At 44.8% G+C, this 20,711-nt stretch overlaps 3 protein-coding genes across 4 annotated transcripts; 1 reads left to right on the top strand and 2 right to left on the bottom strand.

Moving 5' to 3' along the window:
• Positions 1–4,129: 4,129 nt before the first annotated feature.
• ephx2 (epoxide hydrolase 2, cytoplasmic) lies at positions 4,130–13,049 on the top strand. Its single transcript, XM_034078007.2, has 18 exons — positions 4,130–4,359; positions 4,989–5,067; positions 5,203–5,365; positions 6,619–6,809; positions 7,794–7,916; positions 8,120–8,191; positions 8,272–8,367; positions 9,542–9,620; positions 9,870–9,904; positions 10,206–10,232; positions 10,330–10,415; positions 10,709–10,820; positions 10,956–11,030; positions 11,142–11,184; positions 11,264–11,366; positions 11,452–11,521; positions 11,690–11,770; positions 12,644–13,049. Exons 1-18 carry the CDS (start codon positions 4,256–4,258, stop codon positions 12,755–12,757), a joined length of 1,653 nt encoding a protein of 550 aa, XP_033933898.1. The 5' UTR covers positions 4,130–4,255; the 3' UTR covers positions 12,758–13,049.
• Positions 13,050–13,051: 2 nt separating this feature from the next.
• plaat1l (phospholipase A and acyltransferase 1-like) lies at positions 13,052–18,504 on the bottom strand. 2 transcript variants are annotated; one of them, XM_034078009.2, is made up of 5 exons: positions 18,305–18,492; positions 17,909–18,038; positions 17,480–17,568; positions 14,629–14,793; positions 13,052–13,279 (listed from the first exon to the last, which is right to left on the bottom strand). In XM_034078009.2, exons 1-5 carry the CDS (start codon positions 18,311–18,313, stop codon positions 13,214–13,216), a joined length of 459 nt encoding a protein of 152 aa, XP_033933900.1. In that variant the 5' UTR covers positions 18,314–18,492; the 3' UTR covers positions 13,052–13,213. The 2 variants fall into 2 exon arrangements, with proteins under 2 accessions (XP_033933900.1, XP_033933901.1); XM_034078010.2 differs by having other exon boundaries at positions 13,191–13,279; positions 14,654–14,793; positions 18,305–18,504.
• A 252-nt stretch (positions 18,505–18,756) lies between these two features.
• Positions 18,757–20,622, bottom strand: LOC117442019 (zinc finger protein 513-like; the record flags this gene model as incomplete). Its single annotated transcript, XM_034078011.2, has 1 exon — positions 18,757–20,622. A coding segment is annotated over one exon (576 nt), but the record flags the coding sequence as incomplete, so codon positions are not given.
• Positions 20,623–20,711: the final 89 nt, after the last annotated feature.

Here is a 20,711-nt window from a genome sequence, read left to right as displayed (position 1 = left end):
TCACAAAACACCACAGCATTTCACAAAACACCACAGCATTTCAGCAAAACACCACAGCATTTCACAAAACACTACAGCATTTCACAAAACACTACAGCATTTCACAAAACACTACAGCATTTCACAAAACACCACAGCATTTCAGAAAACACCACAGCATTTCACAAAACACCACAGCATTTCACAAAACACCACAGCATTTCACAAAACACCACAGCATTTCAGAAAACACTACAGCATTTCACAAAACACTACAGCATTTCACAAAACACCACAGCATTTCAGAAAACACTACAGCATTTCACAAAACACTACAGCATTTCAGAAAACACTACAGCATTTCACAAAACACTACAGCATTTCACAAAACACCACAGCATTTCAGAAAACACCACAGCATTTCAGAAAACACTACAGCATTTCAGAAAACACTACAGCATTTCACAAAACACCACAGCATTTCACAAAACACTACAGCATTTCACAAAACACTACAGCATTTCACAAAACACCACAGCATTTCACAAAACACCACAGCATTTCAGAAAACACTACAGCATTTCACAAAACACTACAGCATTTCAGAAAACACCACAGCATTTCAGAAAACACTACAGCATTTCACAAAACACCACAGCATTTCACAAAACACTACAGCATTTCACAAAACACCACAGCATTTCACAAAACACTACAGCATTTCACAAAACACCACAGCATTTCACAAAACACTACAGCATTTCACAAAACACCACAGCATTTCACAAAACACTACAGCATTTCACAAAACACTACAGCATTTCACAAAACACTACAGCATTTCAGAAAACACTACAGCATTTCACAAAACACCACAGCATTTCAGAAAACACTACAGCATTTCACAAAACACCACAGCATTTCACAAAACACTACAGCATTTCACAAAACACTACAGCATTTCACAAAACACCACAGCATTTCACAAAACACTACAGCATTTCACAAAACACTACAGCATTTCAGAAAACACCACAGCATTTCAGAAAACACCACAGCATTTCACAAAACACTACAGCATTTCAGAAAACACTACAGCATTTCAGAAAACACCACAGCATTTCAGAAAACACCACAGCATTTCAGAAAACACTACAGCATTTCAGAAAACACTACAGCATTTCACAAAACACCACAGCATTTCAGAAAACACTACAGCATTTCAGAAAACACTACAGCATTTCAGAAAACACTACAGCATTTCACAAAACACTACAGCATTTCACAAAACACTACAGCATTTCAGAAAACACTACAGCATTTCACATTGGACGGAAAGGGTATTCCTTTAGGGAGAACACTTCTTGTTTGTGATTGGACAGAGCCAGCCAGAGAAGCACTGCTGTGATTGGTTGTTTTTGCTGCCAGTCAAGAAATGACGCTTGTGATTAGCCCAACACATCAGCTGTTAGCTGTTAGCACACACTCAGAGCTCACAGCTCCTCATATCTGTTCAGAAACTGGACAAAAGTTAAACATGTACAAACCACAGACTGTCTATGGCATGGTGAATACAGTCGCTGCTTTATTTATGTCTGTATGACGTTGTTGTGAGCGTGGACAGAGCAGCTACAGGTTAGTTTAGCCTGATGGATCCGATTCCGATAGGATTTACATGGAGATACGGCCCGCCCCCTCTCCAGCGTCTTGTTTGAATGACAGGAGTAAATACAGAATTAATGCTTTATTAACTCGTGGTTTTTAAGGGGCTTATCTCCATGTAAATACTATGGTAGACTACCCAATATTCACATCGCTCTAATTTCACCGCGGCTGCTCGAGTTTCACCGCGGCTGTCAGCTGTGTTTGCTCCTGTCAATGCTGTCATTCAAACAGGGCGTATCTCCATGTAAATCCTACAACAAAATGAACATATTTGACCGTGATTTAATTGTAATACACGTTTCAAAGTGATGCCGAAGTAACTACATACTGATAACAGTTAGTAAAAACCATGAATTAACGCTTTGACAAGTCTGCAGACAAGACGGCAGGTAAAAAGCTTTTAAAATGCGTGTTTTCTGAATAGGATTCATCAGGCTAAACTAACCTGTAGCTGCTCCGTACACACTCACAACAACATCATACAGACATAAATAAAGCAGCGACTGTATTCGCCATGACATAGACAGTCTGTGGTTTGTACATGTTTAACTTTTGTCCAGTTTCTGAACAGATATGAGGAGCTGTGAGATCTGAGTGTGTGCTAACGGCTGATGTGTTGGGACCATACGTTGTGGGACCATGGTTGGGACATATTTCGCTGTCGGGTGTTGACCAATCACGAAGCGTCATTTCTTGACTGGCAGCAAAAACAACCAATCACAGCAGTGCTTCTCTGGCTGGCTCTGTCCAATCACAAACAAGAAGTGTTCTCCCTAAAGGAATACCCTTTCCGTCGAATGTGAAATGCTGTGGTGTTTTCTGAAATGCTGTGGTGTTTTGTGAAATGCTGTAGTGTTTTGTGAAATGCTGTAGTGTTTTGTGAAATGCTGTGGTGTTTTCTGAAATGCTGTGGTGTCTTGCACTTCAGGGCCACCGTAATGAATGAATAGTGTACATAGCACATCCTGCTTCGTAGTAGGCCACTGCTGCCACAGAGATTTCATAAAGTGAGGAGGTGTTCCTTCTATAAACAGCTGTGGGCAGCAGATACGGGAGGGACAGGAATCCCTCAATTTAAATAACACGAGGCCACGCCTTATTAACTCCTGCGCACGCCTTATTAACTCCTGCGCACGCCTTATTAACTCGTGCGCACGCCTTATTAACTCGTGCGCACGCCTTATTAACTCGTGCGCACGCCTTATTAACTCGTGCGCACGCCTTATTAACTCCTGCGCACGCCTTATTAACTCCTGCGCACGCCTTATTAACTCGTGCGCACGCCTTATTAACTCGTGCGCACGCCTTATTAACTCCTGCGCACGAGAAAGTAATGAGTGTAGTGAGTATGTACAAAGTGAGTGTGTACATGTGTACAAGTGAGTGTGTACAAAGCGAGTGTGTAGTCAGTGTGTAGTCAGTGTGTAGTCAGTGAGTGTGTAGTCAGTGTGTAGTCAGTGTGTAGTGAGTGTGTAGTCAGTGTGTAGTCAGTGAGTGTGTAGTCAGTGTGTAGTCAGTGTGTAGCCAGTGTGTAGTCAGTGTGTAGTCAGTGAGTGTGTAGTCAGTGAGTGTGTAGTCAGTGAGTGTGTAGCCAGTGTGTAGTCAGTGTGTAGTCAGTGAGTGTGTAGTCAGTGAGTGTGTAGTCAGTGAGTGTGTAGTCAGTCAGTGTGTAGTCAGCGAGTGTGTAGTCAGTGTGTAGTCAGTGTGTAGTCAGTGTGTAGTGAGTGTGTAGTCAGTGTGTGGTGAGTGTGTGGTGAGTGTGTAGTCAGTCAGTGTGTAGTCAGTCAGTGTGTAGTCAGTGAGTGTGTAGTCAGTGTGTATTCAGTGTGTAGTCAGTGAGTGTGTAGTCAGTGAGTGTGTAGCCAGTGTGTAGTCAGTGTGTAGTCAGTGTGTATTGAGTGTGTAGTCAGTGTGTAGTCAGTGTGTAGTCAGTGTGTAGTCAGCGAGTGTGTAGTCGGTGTGTAGTCAGTGTGTAGTCAGCGAGTGTGTAGTCAGTGTGTAGTCAGTGAGTGTGTAGTCAGTGAGTGTGTAGTCAGTGTGTAGTCAGTGTGTAGTCAGTGTGTAGTGAGTGTGTAGTCAGTGTGTAGTCAGTGTGTAGTCAGTGTGTAGTCAGTGAGTGTGTAGTCAGTGAGTGTGTAGTCAGTGTGTAGTCAGTGTGTAGTCAGTGTGTAGTCAGTGAGTGTGTAGTCAGTGTGTGTGTAGTCAGTCAGTGTAGTCAGTGTGTAGTCAGCGAGTGTGTAGTCAGTGTGTAGTCAGTGTGTAGTCAGTGTGTAGTCAGCGAGTGTGTAGTCAGTGTGTAGTCAGTGTGTAGTGAGTGTGTAGTCAGTGTGTAGTCAGTGAGTGTGTAGTCAGTGTGTAGTCAGTGTGTAGTCAGTGTGTAGTCAGCGAGTGTGTAGTCAGTGAGTGTGTAGTCAGTGTGTAGTCAGTCAGTGTGTAGTCAGTGTGTAGTCAGTCAGTGTGTAGTCAGTGTGTAGTCAGTGTGTAGTCAGCGAGTGTGTAGTCAGTGTACAAAGGGCAGCGTCCCCCCTCAGCACGAACAGAAGCTCCCTGCAGCAGCAGAGGAAACACGTTCCTGTGACGGAAACACACGGACATTAAGAAAAGGTTGGAGATGGCCGAGAAGAAAGCCGTCTTGTTCAACTTCTGGGGAGTTACTGCCTCTTCCACTCCTCTGGAAGTGTTCCAAACGTTGGAGGAGGTGCACAATCTGCCAGGGTAAGGAGACGACTTCTACCCCACACGTCTGCACTGACACGAGCAGGACAGATGCTGCTGCACGAGAGCAGATACAAATACTCTCGTTGTTAAGACTCTGTGCGGAAGAGCGATGTGGATACGTTGTGTTAATGCGTCTTTATTGAAACTAGAGCTTGTCTGCACTGACTCTACTGTGTCAGTGTGTAGTCAGTGTGTAGTGAGTGTGTAGTCACTGACTCGACTGTGTCAGTGGAGGCAGTCTGAACTGGGTGCTCTGAAACATGTTGAACTTTAGCACCGTGCTGTGTTTATATAACGGGTTACTGGTACGATAAAACTGATGAAGATTTACAGCTTCAATTGATTTTATTACCAGTTTTTCAGTTTTAATTCATGTTGGATGTTAAACACACGAGAATCAGCCGTCTGTGGAGTGGAATTAAAAGGATTAAATCAGTAAAATAGTACATTTGGACATTTAAAGAGGAATACATAACATATAAGTAAATGAATAACACATTAGGAGAGTGTGTATACTCTCATATATGACGCTTCTGTATGTTTAACCTCCATTTTACGGTCACCTCGCACTCTCATATTCACGCCAAAACGCTCCTTATAATTATCTTTGATCTTCATGCTTCCAGAGGTTTTCTGTGCGGCGTGGCGTCCAGAGAGGACAGCGCCATGATCCGTGCAGAGCGAGGCGAGATGACCCTTTCTCAGGTGGGTGACGGGAGGTCACGAACTTCCACAATAATCTACTTATCATTGACTGTGTGTGTGTGTGTGTGTGTGTGTGTGTGTGTGTGTGTGTGTGTGTGTGTGTGTGTGTGTGTGTGTGTGTGTGTGTGTGTGTAGATGATACCAGCATTCGAAGCAGAGTGTGTGAAGGAGGCCAAAGTCCAGGGTGTGTCTCTGCCGTCTGATTGGTCAGTGAAAGGCCTGCTGAAGGAGCTCCAAGAGGCCATGACGGACGTCCAACCAGCCGTGTTGCAGACAGCTGCCCGTCTGCACCACAGAGGTACGTCTGCAAACACCTGTACACACACCTGTTTGGGAAGATACTGAGTGTCCTCCTCCAACATGAGAGTAGCATGCTACAAAGGTATCTCAACTGTAGCTGAAGAGCATCAGGACTGCTTGAGGCAGATGATAGCTATGTGATGAACATGATGACTCAGCCTCTATGGAGAGAGACATCAAGCATGCTCATTTCTGACGTGGAGCTAATCTGAAGTAAACATTGATACTGCTTTCTGTTCCTCCATCTTGTGACTGTGTGACTCCCTCTCTTGATATCAGCATGTGAAGGACACTGCTCAGGAACTAGTCTCTGTATGTGATGACTCCTTCCATGTGAAGGACACTGTTCAGGAACTAGTCTCTGTATGTGATGACTGCTTCCATGTGAAGGACACTGCTCAGGAACTAGTCTCTGTATGTGATGACTCCTTCCATGTGAAGGACACTGCTCAGGAACTAGTCTCTGTATGTGATGACTCCTTCCATGTGAAGGACACTGTTCAGGAACTAGTCTCTGTATGTGATGACTCCTTCCATGTGAAGGACACTGCTCAGGAACTAGTCTCTGTATGTGATGACTCCTTCCATGTGAAGGACACTGTTCAGGAACTAGTCTCTGTATGTGATGACTGCTTCCATGTGAAGGACACTGCTCAGGAACTAGTCTCTGTATGTGATGACCCCTTCCATGTGAAGGACACTGCTCAGGAACTAGTCTCTGTATGTGATGACTCCTTCCATGTGAAGGACACTGCTCAGGAACTAGTCTCTGTATGTGATGACTCCTTCCATGTGAAGGACACTGCTCAGGAACTAGTCTCTGTATGTGATGACTGCTTCCATGTGAAGGAACTAGTCTCTGTATGTGATGACTCCTTCCATGTGAAGGACACTGCTCAGGAACTAGTCTCTGTATGTGATGCCTCCTTCCATGTGAAGGACACTGCTCAGGAACTAGTCTCTGTATGTGATGCCTCCTTCCATGTGAAGGACACTGCTCAGGAACTAGTCTCTGTATGTGATGACTCCTTCCATGTGAAGGACACTGCTCAGGAACTAGTCTCTGTATGTGATGACTCCTTCCATGTGAAGGACACTGCTCAGGAACTAGTCTCTGTATGTGATGACTGCTTCCATGTGAAGGACACTGTGAAGGAACTAGTCTCTGTATGTGATGCCTCCTTCCCTTCTGGAGAGGATCCTGAGATTGAAGCTCAAGCCGGTGACGAGAGATATTTTTCTAACAATCAGGGTTACTGACAGCCGTGCTGGCCAATCACTGGCTGGATGACAGCGCGGCAGGAGATGGCCCCGCCCACCTGCTCTCGCTGCTTGGCGGCCGTTTCGACCTGGTCCTCCAGTCGTGTCGCTCAGGTCACATGGTCCCCGAGCCCGCCATGTTCAGGTGCGCTCTGAAGCACCTGGGAGTGACGTCACAACAGGTGAACGGCGTCTACGCTAAAGTCATGACATTATACTAAATATTGAGTTCAGCAGGGTTTTAGCTCTCGGCAGCACTTCGGTCGTTTTGTCTTTTCTTCACTACTTCACGTTGTTTATCCTCTGTGTCTATTTGTGACATCCCAAGAATAAAGCAGCAGCTTCAAAAAGAGGCTCTGTGAGCAGTAGACCTGTTCCATCGACCCTAACCCTAGATCAGGGGTGTCAAACTCGAGGCCCGGGGGCCAAATCCGGCCTGCGACTTCATTTTATGTGGCCCCATAAGAGCTTGCAAAGAATATAATGTTTATTATAAGGTTACATGCTACTTTACAGAAGCACGTTGCCCATAAACTACATGTCCCACAATGCATCTCAAATTTGACTTTTTTCTCGGAATTAGATTTTTCCTTTTTTTCTCCAAAATGTCACTTTTAGTTTTTTGTTCTTCCGGAATTTGGCTTTTCTTTTTAAATCATTTTGTGACATTCTCACTGAAGAGACTTGCAATTATTTGCCCTGGACTTCTGCTTTCAGACGTAGTTAATTATGAAGCTTTTACCCTATCCGATAATAATCCAATGCAGAGGCAATAATGTAATATAAAACATTATATATTAAATATTTATATAGTCTTAAAGTTACAACCGGCCCTTTGAGTACAACCATAATGCTGATGTGGCCGTGATGAAATTGAGTTTGACCCCCCTGCCCTAGATCATCTTTCTATATTTACTGTCAACTTGGAGGAGGAGCTTTGCTAATGCAACAACATGCCTAATATTTCCAGCTTGTAAAATCATGGAAACAGGAAGCGTCTCTCTTAACGTTGTGAGCCTTAACATACAGCGTTTCCTTCTCAGTGTACAAGCAACTTTCTACAGAGAACACATCTGACTGCAGCTAAGCCCGAATGCACCAGATAAACACCTTCTAGTAACGTGTGCAGACGGTCAGCACAGTTTGATCAGCCCGTCTCCTCTCAGGCCGTGTGGCTGGATGCAGATGAGGAAGGCGTGAAGGCAGCAGAGGGAGTGGGGATGAAGGCCATCTTGGTGGAGAACCTGGACGACGCTCTGCAGAAACTGGCCCACTTCACAGGAGTTCAGGTGTGGATAGTTTCTACCTTTCTGCTTTATAGGAAGGACAAACAAATCTCTGTCTATTTGTAGAAAGATTACTTAAAGTTAGCATCACATAACGCCTCATTTGAATATTTAAACACAACATAAATATGCAATGTAAGCCCGTGCAGACAAGGAGTTCTGTCTGTTAGAGATGGTGTTTTGGTGAAAGTGAATGTGTGTTTCAGGCTGATGGAGCAGAGAGTCCTCCGCCCTCCTGCAGCCCTGAGGAAGTGTCTCATGGCTTCGTTACCATCCGGGTAATCATCTCTTCAAGCAGAGAGTAAACCACAGTGTGAATGATGGGTCCTGTTTAACGGTAATGTTTCTCACCCGTCAGCCCGGTGTGAGGACCCACTTCGTTGAAATGGGCTCAGGTCCGCCCGTCCTGCTGTGCCACGGCTTCCCTGAGAGCTGGTTCTCCTGGAGGTTCCAGGTAACATGAAACCTTTCATGAAGCACAAGTGTTAGACAAATCTCCCTCGTCCCCGGCTTGAGCTTCAGCCTCAGGATCCACGTGTCTGTGGTCCTCTCCAGAGGGAAGGAGTCATCACATACAGGATCCACGTGTCTGTGGTCCTCTCCAGAGGGAAGGAGTCATCACATACAGGATCCACGTGTCTGTGGTCCTCTCCAGAGGGAAGGAGTCATCACATACAGGATCCACGTGTCTGTGGTCCTCTCCAGAGGGAAGGAGTCATCACATACAGGATCCACGTGTCTGTGGTCCTCTCCAGAGGGAAGGAGTCATCACATACAGGATCCACGTGTCTGTGGTCCTCTCCAGAGGGAAGGAGTCATCACATACAGGATCCACGTGTCTGTGGTCCTCTCCAGAGGGAAGGAGTCATCACATACAGGATCCACGTGTCTGTGGTCCTCTCCAGAGGGAAGGAGTCATCACATACAGGATCCACGTGTCTGTGGTCCTCTCCAGAGGGAAGGAGTCATCACATACAGGATCCACGTGTCTGTGGTCCTCTCCAGAGGGAAGGAGTCATCACATACAGGATCCACGTGTCTGTGGTCCTCTCCAGAGGGAAGGAGTCATCACATACAGGATCCACGTGTCTGTGGTCCTCTCCAGAGGGAAGGAGTCATCACATACAGGATCCACGTGTCTGTGGTCCTCTCCAGAGGGAAGGAGTCATCACATACAGGATCCGTGTGTCTGTGGTCCTCTCCAGAGGGAAGGAGTCATCACATACAGGATCCATGTATCCTCTCCAGAGGGAAGGAGTCATCACATACAGAGACTAGTTCCTGAGCAGTGTCCTTCACATGCTGATATCAAGAGAGGGAGTCACACAGTCACAAGATGGAGGAACAGAAAGCAGTATTCAATGTTTACTTACTTTACAGAAATGAGCATGCTTGATGTCTCTCTCCATAGAGGCTGAGTCATCATGTTCATCACATAGCTATCATCTGCCTCAAGCAGTCCTGGTGCTCTTCCAGGTCATCACACATAGCTACAGTTGATACCTTTGTTAGCATGTTGCTCTCATGTTGGAAGAGGACACTCACTATCTTCCCAACAACAAGCATGCATAATAAAACAACCATTTCATATAGTACATCCCATAACAGTGTTTCTCTCTCTGCTGCAGATCCCTGCCATGGCGGCCGCTGGCTTCAGGGTTCTGGCTCTGGACATGAAGGGGTTCGGGGAGTCCACCGCGCCTCCAGGTGAACCACCTGCACATGCAGCCGTAATACGGTGGCCCTGAAGGTCAAAACACAACAACGGTGATCAGAATGCAAATTAATTCACCAAAAAAACACATTTTACACGTCTCACAGAAACAACTACAATAATTCACAAAACCGTTGAAATGTTATGTTTTGACCCTCAGGGCCACCGTAGATGTATAGTCAATGATTAACTATATAGATAGCAAGAACTACTTATTTCAACGTTGTTTTTACCACTGACAGACATAGAGGAGTATTCCCAGGAGCAGCTGTGCAAGGTACACACACACACACACACACACACACACACACACACACACACACACACACACACACACACACACACACACACACACACACACACACACACACACACACACACACACTTTTAGGGCTGAAACTCGAATGAACCATTTTTGAAAATGTTCAGACATGCACCAAACCATTAATGTGGAAAATAATGGAATGATTGTTCGATATTTATAATAATATTTAGGTTCAGAAACTACTCTTCAGTATAATATGAAACGATGTTACGAGGAACGATACTAAACCCCACAAAACGTGCCTTTTCTCCAGGATTTAATCACATTTATGGACAAAATGGTGAGTGAATACACAGCGAGTGAAGCACTTTCTAAAATACAGTAAATTAAATTCATTGCAGTTTAAAAATAAGCTTTTATTTTGTGTGTTTCTGCAGGCGATGCCACAGGTCACGCTGGTGGGGCACGACTGGGGCGGCGCTCTGGTGTGGAACATGGCTCAGTATTACCCCGAGAGAGTGAGGTGTGTGAAAAGAGAAGAGATTATAACTAATAGCTCATTTCCATCTGCAGGGTACATAATCAATAATCACTAAAAACATTGCATCATCTCCATCACACAATCAAGTGCAGGTCAATAAAATAATACAGTTCAAATATAATATTACAAGACAGTTCAAATTGAAAAACGCAATCACAAGTCGGTACAGGATTTCATTTCAACTGGAAGAATATTCCACTGTTTGATGGCCGTAAATGAAAATGCATATTGTGCACACACACGTTGCTGTAAAATGTGTGTGTGTGTGTGTGCAGGGCAGTGGCCTCTCTGAACACGCCTCTGTTTCCCGCCTCTCCCTCTGTGAATCCTGGTGAGAAACTGAAGGATATTCCTATCTTCGACTACCAGCTCTACTTCCAACAGCCTGTGAGTCTGCCACTGAAACCAGTTCTTCCACTTCCTGCGAGGAGCGTTTCCACTTAGTGTGTGTGTGTGTGTGTGTGTGTGTGTGTGTGTGTGTGTGTGTGTGTGTGTGTGTGTGTGTGTGTGTGTGTGTTCCAGGGTGTAGCAGAGGCAGAGCTGGAGAAAGATCTGGAGCGAACGTTTAAGATTTTCTTCTTCAGCAGTGCAGAAGCGGTGAGGAGACACACAGACAGACAGACAGACAGAGAGACAGAGAGACACACAGTCAGACAGACAGCAGTTCTTAATATGATAAATATCAGAAATGCATGCGTCTGCTCTCAGGTGACGCGCCCTGCACTCAGCACTGCAGGAGTCTGCGCTCGAGGTGACTATGAAGATTTACGTGTCTTTACACACACTTTCTAATACATATGAGAACTCCTCTTAACAACGTGGTGTTCCAGGGGGTCTGTTTGTGGGTCTGCCGGAGCAGATTCCCCGCGGCTGCATGCTGACGGAGGCCGAGCTGCAGTACTACGTCAGCCAGTACAAGGAGCGAGGCTTCAGGTGGAACATTTAACAGATCCGACAGAACACACAACATCCTTTACAGAAGTAGCTCTGCAGTAACACCGAGCCTTGTGTGTGACAGGAGGCCGCTGAACTGGTATCGTAACGGGGAGGCGAGCTGGAGGTGGAAGTGCTCTCAGCCCTCTGCACAGGTCCGTTTCATTCAGCTCCTCACAAACAGCTGATCTCCAACACATGGATGCATTTTAACTATGTCTATCTTTATAGTGAGACGTGCTTTGATTTCCTATTGAACCGTCATTTCTTTGAATATTATTGTGCATATATTTCATTAAAACGTGTGTGTGTGTGTGTGTTAGCTGCTGATGCCTGCTCTGATGGTGACGGCAGGTAAAGACCAGGTGCTGCTGCCGGCCTTCACCAAGGGGATGGAGGACTTGGTGAGGAAAACAAACAGCCAGACCCTCCTAAACAACCACAGAGACACACAACTGAGCAAAGACACACAATATGACCACACGGTGACTGAAGTGGCCTAAAGACACACTAAGGGACACAAAAGGACCATAATGGCTATACACAAATGTACAAGAAAGATACTAAATGACTCAAATTGTCTATATAGACACACAATACGACCTAAAAGAGACACAATAGACCCACTAAGGGACACAAAAGGACCATAATGGCTATACACAAATGTACAAGAAAGATACTAAATGACTCAAATTGTCTATATAGACACACAATACGACCTAAAAGAGACACAGTAGACTCACTAAGGGACACAAAAAACGAAGATAAAAGGGACACAAATTGACCAAAAAGACACACCATGACTGAAATTGCCTATATAGAGACACAATAGACACACAATGACCTCACAGACCCACTAAGGGACACAAATTGACCACACAGTGTCTGAAGTTGCCTAGACACACAACATGACCTCAAAGAGACACAATAGACCCACGAAGGGACACAAAAGGACCATAAAGGAGACACAAAATGACCTCAAAGACCAACAAAACATCCACTAAGGGACACAAAATGAAGATAAGAGGGAAGCAAATTGACACAAAATGAAGATAAGAGGGAAGCAAATTGACACAAAATGAAGATAAGAGGGAAGCAAATTGACACAAAATGGCTGAAATTGCCTAAAAAGACCCTCAAAGACCCACAAAACACCCACTAAGAGACACAATAGACTAAGAGACACAAAAAGACCGTATAACACCCAGAGACTGTGAGGTGTGGGGCCTGTTTCCTATAACCCCCCAGGAGTGATTCATATATGATTTTTGATGCAGATCCCTGACCTGAAGCGAGGACACATCGAGGAGTGCGGACACTGGATCCAGATGGAGCGTCCGGCGGAGACCAACAGGATCCTGATCTCCTGGCTCTCAGAGACTCTGAAATAACATCACAACTAAAAGATTCTCACTAAATGATTTTGTCTGAACGGAAGAAATCAATCATAATTTAACATCTGCTTACATTTCACAGCTTTTTGGACTAAAATGATGGGGGTTTGATGAGTGGAATGTGCACCTTTATGTAATACTACAATGATAACTGACAATTCAGGTGTGAATGAATATCATTTATTGTTAATAAAATGTGTTTAATTGGGCTGGAAGAAATGCACTTGTTATACAATGAAAACAGCAGAAATGAAAAAATACATATACAATAAAATTCTAAAAAAACAGAGAGATGGATATGTTTTTTAATAATGATTTTAGAAATATTTAGGACATTTAAAAAATACGACTTGCATAATAACTTAATTTATTATGAAAATAATCCTCCTCCTCCTATGGGTGAGCACAGTGTCGCCCCCTGGTGTTGGAGGTGGGAAGTGAACAGAAAACGCTTCACAGTTTCTTCTGCTCGAACAGCTTCTTCCAGGACGGCATGATGTGCTTATAAATCCTCTCTATCTGTAAAAAACATAACATCGTTCTCATTTAACTGCATGTTAACAAACCTTTACACAGTCCTGCAGAAGTGAAGCTGGGAAACTCGTTTAGGTGGGAAGTAGTGTACAAATACTTCCTTACTGTACTTTTTCTGGTATCAGTACTCCACAACTTTTTACTTTGACTTCTTACATGTTGAACCCAAATACCTGTACTTCCTACTTCTTACATGTTGAACACAAATACCTGTACTTTCTACTTCTCACATGTTGAACCCAAATACCTGTACTTCTTACATGTTGAACACAAATACCTGTACTTTCTACTTCTTACATTTTGAACTGTACTTTCTACTTCTTACATGTTGAACTCAAATACCTGTACTTTCTACTTCTCACATGTGGAACACAAATACCTGTACTTTCTACTTCTTACATGTTGAACACAAATACCTGTACTTTCTACTTCTTACATGTTGAACACAAATACCTGTACTTTCTACTTCTTACATGTTGAACTCAAATACCTGTACTTTCTACTTCTCACATGTTGAACTCAAATACCTGTACTTTCTACTTCTCTCATGTTGAACTCAAATACCTGTACTTTATACTTCTCACATGTTGAACTCAAATACCTGTACTTTCTACTTCTCACATGTTGAACCCAAATACCTGTACTTTCTACTTCTTACATGTTGAACACAAATACCTGTACTTTCTACTTCTTACATGTTGAACTCAAATACCTGTACTTTCTACTTCTCACATGTTGAACTCAAATACCTGTACTTTCTACTTCTCTCATGTTGAACTCAAATACCTGTACTTTATACTTCTCACATGTTGAACTCAAATACCTGTACTTTCTACTTCTCACATGTTGAACTCAAATACCTGTACTTTCTACTTCTCTCATGTGGAACACAAATACCTGTACTTTCTACTTCTTACATGTTGAACTCAAATACCCGTACTTTCTACTTCTTACATGTTGAACCCAAATACCTGTACTTTCTACTTCTTACATGTTGAACCCAAATACCTGTACTTTCTACTTCTTACATGTTGAACCCAAATACCTGTACTTTCTACTTCTTACATGTTGAACTGTACTTTCTACTTCTTATGACATTATTGTTCTATTAATATAAAGGGAGGTCAGGTACTCTTTAAAACAGCTGCTAGTTATGGGTACTTTTTACTGAAGTACATTTCAAAGTTCTTTACTTTTACTCGAGTAAAGAAGTTTAGTCAGTACTTTTAACACGAGTATCTTCTACTTGAGTAAAGGATGTGTGTACTTGTACCATCTCTGCTCGTTTCTGAGGAGTAAAGTCAAGAATGCGGATACTATTTCAAAAGCCTCACCTGCTGGGACTTCTTGACTCCGTACCTGAGGAGCGTGGCCTGGTGCTCGCTGTTATGAAACAGGATGTCGAAGGTCACCTCGCGCCCCATCAGTTCGTCGATGGCCGGCTTCACCACGCTGTGGAAATCCCTGACGGAGAAACAGCCGTCCATCATGTTGTTGACCTGAGCAGAAGTACACATCCTTTACTCAAGTAGAAGTACAGATACTCGTGTTTAAAAATCCTAACTCCTAACACATCTACTTCCAGCATGGATACATGTTCATGAAATACATCCATTGTTTGTTTTATATCCATCCATCCATCCATCTTCTCCCGCTTATCCGTGGTCGGGTCTCGGGGGTAGCAGTTCCAGCAGAGAGCCCCAAACTTTCTTTTCCCTGGCCACATCAACCAGCTCTGACTGGGGGATCCCAAGGAGCTCCTAGGCCAGCGAAGAGATATAATCCCTCCACCTGGTCCTAGGTCTACCCCTCGGTCTCTTCCCAGCTGGACGTGCCTGGAACACCTCCCTAGGGCGGCGCCCAGGTGGCATCCTAACTAGGTGCCCGAACCACCTCAACTGGCTTCTTTCGACGCGAAGGAGGAGCGGCTCAACTCCGAGTCCCTCCCTGATGACCGAACTTCTCACCTTATCCCTAAGGGAGACACTAGCCACCCGGCGGAGGAAACCCATCTCGGCCGCTTGTATCCGCGATCTCGTTCTTTGGGTCATGACCTATCCTTCATGACCGTAGGTGAGGGTAGGAACGAAAATGGCCCGGTAGACAGAGAGCTTTGCCTTCTGGCTCAGCTCCCTTTTCGTCACAACGGTGCGGTAAAGCGACTGCAGTACCGCTCCCGCTGCTCCGATTCTCCGGCCCATCTCACGCTCCATCGTTCCCTCACTCGAGAACAAGACCCCGAGATACTTGAACTCCTTCACTTGGGGTAAGGACTCATTCCCTACCTGGAGTGGACAGTCCATCGGTTTCCTGCTGAGAACCATGGCCTCAGATTTGGAGGTGCTGATCCTCATCCCAGCCGCTTCACACTCGGTTGCGAACCGATCCAGTGAGTGCTGAAGGTCGCAGACCGATGAAGCCATCAGAACCACATCATCTGCAAAAAGCAGTGGTGCAATCCTTAGTCCACCGAACTGCAGACCCCCCCCCCCACGACTACGCCTCGAAATCCGATCCATGTATATTACAAACAGGATTGGTGACAAAGCGCAGCCCTGGCGGAGGCCAACCCTCACCGGAAATGGGTCTGACTTACTGCCGAGGACCCGGACCCAGCTCTCGCTTTGGGAGTACAGAGATTGGATGGCCCTGAGTAGAGACCCCCTCACCCCATACTCCCGCAGCACCTCCCACAGTAACTCCCTGGGAACTCGGTCATACGCCTTCTCCAAGTCTACAAAACACATGTAGACCGGATAAGCGTACTCCCATGCCCCCTCCAGGATCCTTGCGAGAGTAAAAAGCTGATCCGTCGTTCCACGACCAAGACGGAATCCGCATTGTTCCTCCTCAATCTGAGGTTCGACAATCGGCCTGACCCTCCTTTCGAGTACCTTGGAGTAAACGTTCCCGGGGAGGCTGAGTAGTGTGATGCCTCTGTAATTGGCACACACCCTCTGATCCCCCTTTTTGAAAAGGGGGACCACCACCCCGGTCTGCCACTCCTTCGGCACTGTTTCCGACTTCCACGCAACGTTGATGAGACGTGTCAACCATGACAGTCCCTCAACACCCAGAGCCTTCAGCATTTCCGGGCGGATCTCATCCACCCCCCCCCCGGGGCTTTGCCACTGTGGAGTTGTTTGTTTTATATGCTTCTTGAAATCCTAAAAACCACATTGTTTTTCTAGAACAGATTACAAATCGCTTGAGAGTGCGGAAAACTTAAAAAATTTAATTTATTCACTAGAAAAAGTAATAATTTTGAGATTTTGAGAAAAAGTCATCATTTTTTGAGAAAAAGTCATCATTTTGAGATTTTGAAATAAAGTAAGAATGTTGAGAAAAAAACTCAACATTTTGCACATGACAATCCTATGACTACCTACAAGAAATGTTGTTTTACTGATTGTATTTACCTGTTATTTGAAGTGAATTTTAGTTTTTAGGATGACTTTCAACATCTGTCAAGGGACTACAGACGAAAAATTGCCTGTTGGCTAACTCTGGTGCATTTACAGAAATGTCAATCAATGTGCACTGTCCCCGTCAAATAAATATATAAATAAAAAATAAATAACTGGTATTCCTCCATCTTGTGACTGTGTAACTCCCTCTCTTGGATATCAGCATGTGAAGGACACTGTTCAGGAACTAGTTGATGCTCTGTATGTGATGACTACTTCCATTCTGGAGAGGATCACAGATACATGGATCCTGAGATTGAAGATCAAGCCGGGGACCAGGGATTATTAACATTTTTAAGTATTCATAAAAAGTCAGAATTTTGAGATTTTTGAGAAAAAGTCAGAATTTGAGATTTTGAGAAAAAGTCAGAATTTTGTGAAAAAGTCAGAATGTTGTGCTCATTTCTGACGTGGAGCTAATCTGAAGTAAACATTGAATACTGCTTTCTATTCCTCCATCTTGTGACTGTGTGACTCCCTCTCTTGATATCAGCATGTGAAGGACACTGCTCAGGAACTAGTCTCTGTATGTGATGACTCCTTCCCTTCTGGAGAGGATCCTGAGATGAAGCTCAAGCCGGGGACCAGGGAGAGTTCTCTAACAGTATAAAGCTTTTCTTAACGATATATTCCCCACCATTTGTATTGTTTGATGTACAAAGCATTACAATCTAAATATAACATTTGAATATTCTTCAGATATGAGATGGTGTGTCACCTTGTAATTCTTCCCCAGCATCTCCAGTGGATCCAGTTTGATCTCTGACCTCAGAGCCCGGCCAAACAGAATCATCTTGGAGTCTGAATCTGAACAAACAAATAGATATAATATCACAAAGAGTTTGAAGACTCACACGTGTCAGTAAATTAACCAAATGTGCTAAAAAAAAACATCCCCATATCATCATTTCTGAATATTTGAACCACACAAGCTTTTTACCTGGGATGTGTCACAAGAAAGAATAAGAGTGCTGAAAATAAATATTATAAAACCCCTTTATGTTAATGTTAATTAATGTTCCTCAGCTCTGGACAAGCAGAGGAACGACATGCTGAACTGAACACACACGTTTTACTCTAACTTCAAATGTACTTGTCCAACACAACAACCTAAATGGGGTCAGTACGACAAGCAGGAAACACTGACCTCGACAGGTCAGGTGAGCGACGTAGGGAACGCCGTCCTTCTCTCCGTAGTACACAGCGAAGTGAGAGAAGTATTTGTTCCTGGGATACTCCACGATGTCCCCCGGGAACACCTCGGGACGGGACTGTGTCTGCAGATTTTAAATTAGTATTTTATTGTTACGTACAAAAATATCAAGTCTAATTCCTAGTGTGGGAAAAACAACTTTGTTGCCAACGGTAACATCTAAATATTAAGAGAATGATTTACTTTCTTGAGTTTTCTCACACTTTGATAATTATAGAATTTAAATAATGTTACCAACGTGTGGACAAATACACTTTAAAGAAGGATTTCTGCACTCATCTTGGAGACAACAAAGCAGATAAAGATTACAGATGTTTCGTCTGTACTCACCAGGCCCATGGGTTTGAGTTAATACTGCAGCTGTCTTTACTTCTGAAATGAAACCCACACACACACAGATCACAGTCTCATGTGTGTGTGATAGACTTTGTGTCGCGGTGTCTTCGCGTCCCTTCAGGTGTCATTGGTGCTGGAGGGGGACTTTCTTTTGGGGACGTTTCTTCCACGCACCACGGAGTCCCTCCACCTCTGGGCGTGTGAAGCAGGTGCTTCCTGAACGGAAGGCGTGAAAACAGGAAGTAGCTTCAACGCCGCTTCAATCAGACGGGTTTTAATGAGAGATAAGAAGACGAGAGTGCAGAAAGCATTCTTACTAAAAGCTAAATGCTGTTATCCTTGGATTTGAAAAGAGCCTGGGTTTGACTGACAGCTACTCGTTTGAAGCTTGAATAACGCCTGGAGAAAATCTAAAGAAAACCCCTCGAGGAAATATGAAGCGAGAGTCCTTTCATCACTAAACTTTATTTTTCCCTGATTTGTTGCCGTCTGAGAGCTGGCTATAATATCCTCTTAAATACAAACACATTCCGTCTCCATGTCAAACTTTACAGATAAAAAAACAGCTGGGCTCCCGTGGAAAAATGTCCTGATTTCATGTCACAATAATCACGTGCTGCTCCTTTAATTCTGGTTTGATTGCAGCTCTTTGCCAGACACTGTTCACTGCGCTGTGATTGGTGGAGAAACAGAAGCAGTCCAACACCACCTGAAAGCTTCCGAGGTCATGAAGACCACCCACATTTACAAAACATAGATTATCTGCAGATTCAGATCCAAGACACACAGAAAGTGTGAGGACGGCATTTACTGGAGGAAACACACTTTCATTGATTCAAAGTGTGTGTGTGTGTGTGTGTGTGTGTGTGTGTGTGTGTGTGTAGCTCAGACACACAATGCCACTTTTTTAAAGTCAGTGCAGCATCACAGTCCGTCAGAAGGCACCTGAGCTGGAGGTTCGCTGGAGGGAGGGAGGACACACACACACACACACACACACACACACACACACACACACACACACACACACACACACACACACACACACACACACACACACACACACACACACACACACACACACACACACACACACACACACACACACACACACACACCTTCACCCTAAAATTAATGATCCCCCCCTTATGGGGACCTCCAATTTGTCCCCATAAGGGAGGCGAGTCCCCACACGTGACTCTCTCTCTGTGTTCCTGACACACACACTCAGGCCCAATCCCAAACCCCTCCCTACACATTAACAACCTCATGATGACCTCATGTATTTTTAACTGAGGATCAAACCTGTGTTTCGTCTAGAAAAAGGTGAATGTGTGCATTTTATTATAAAGTTGTGTATGTTTACAGACTTTTGCAAAAACTAAGAAGCTTATAAACATCAGGTTTAAAACTAAAAGAGCTTTATAAAAAAGTAACAAAATTAAAGATGTTTGGATTTTTTTTTAGTTATTAATGTTTTGTCTAAGAAACCGTTGTTACATACAGTTACGGCACTTCCTGTTTCTGCCGGAGAGGGCAGTTTGTCCCAAAGCTTGCTGCTGTGTTTACTCCCTCCATCCGACAGGAGGGAGCCTCATGTGTCACTCCACGGAGGGGTAGGGTGTAGGGCGTGGTTTGGAATTGGGCCTCACTCTCCCTCTCTGTTCCTAACCCTCACATACACACTCTCTCTCTCCCTCTCTCTCTCCCTCCCTCACACAGACACACACTTCCTCTCAAACACACTCTCTCTCTCCGTGTTCCTCTCCGGCCTCTCCTCCCCAGCGGAGACTGTCTCCAGGTGCGTGTTTGTCCCAGCTGTCCGTGTTGTGTCCGTGTTTCCTCTGGTGTCTCTTGTAGTTGTCCCAGTGTCCCGTGGTGTACTCACACTCAGCGCAGGCGTAGGGTTTCTCTCCCGTGTGCCGCAGCATGTGCCTCTTCAGGTTCATGCTCTGGTTGCAGGAGTATCCGCACACTCCGCAGTGGAAAGGTTTAGCTCCCGAGTGGATCCTCTCGTGCCTCCGCAGGTTGGCCAGGTTCCCGCAGGCGTAGCTGCAGGACGGGCACTCGTACGGTTTCTCTCCCGTGTGAACACGCAGGTGCCTCTTCAGGTTGTCGGGGTGCGAGGAGGTGTAGGAGCAGTGGGGGCAGCGGTGGGGCTTCTCCGAGGAGTGTGTGTGCGCGTGGCGGGCCAGGTGGTTGGGGTAGTGAGAGAGGAAGGGGCAGTGGGGGCAGCCGTACAGCTTGGAGCCTCGAGAGCGACCACGAGACCCCGAGGAGTCTTTGGAGAGCAGCGAGCAGCGACGACACACCTGGAAACACACACTCAATTATAATAATAGATTATATAGCGCCTTTCAAGGGAGGGGTAAGGGGGTTAGGGTGTAGGAGGTGAGGGGGT

The sequence above is a fragment of the Pseudochaenichthys georgianus genome, unplaced genomic scaffold, assembly GCF_902827115.2.
Source record: "Pseudochaenichthys georgianus unplaced genomic scaffold, fPseGeo1.2 scaffold_2317_arrow_ctg1, whole genome shotgun sequence".
Taxonomy (NCBI): Eukaryota; Metazoa; Chordata; class Actinopteri; order Perciformes; family Channichthyidae; genus Pseudochaenichthys; species Pseudochaenichthys georgianus.
The sequence above is the reverse complement of the archived record's forward strand: the minus strand, read 5'-3'. Positions and strand labels throughout refer to the sequence as shown.

Bases quoted from the DNA above. Each gene is read 5' to 3' on its own strand.
- ephx2 (XM_034078007.2), top strand. From the start codon at position 4,256: ATGGCCGAGAAGAAAGCCGTCTTGTTCAACTTCTGGGGAGTTACTGCC. The intron at 5,366-6,618 runs GTACGTCTGCAA...TCTAACAATCAG, and splicing joins TGCCCGTCTGCACCACAGAG to GGTTACTGACAGCCGTGCTG. The intron at 11,522-11,689 runs GTCCGTTTCATT...TGTGTGTGTTAG, and splicing joins GCTCTCAGCCCTCTGCACAG to CTGCTGATGCCTGCTCTGAT.
- plaat1l (XM_034078009.2), bottom strand. The intron at 17,569-17,908 runs GTCAGTGTTTCC...TTGTTTGTTCAG, and splicing joins CGCTCACCTGACCTGTCGAG to ATTCAGACTCCAAGATGATT. The intron at 13,280-14,628 runs GTGAGGCTTTTG...TGTTTTTTACAG, and splicing joins GAGTCAAGAAGTCCCAGCAG to ATAGAGAGGATTTATAAGCA.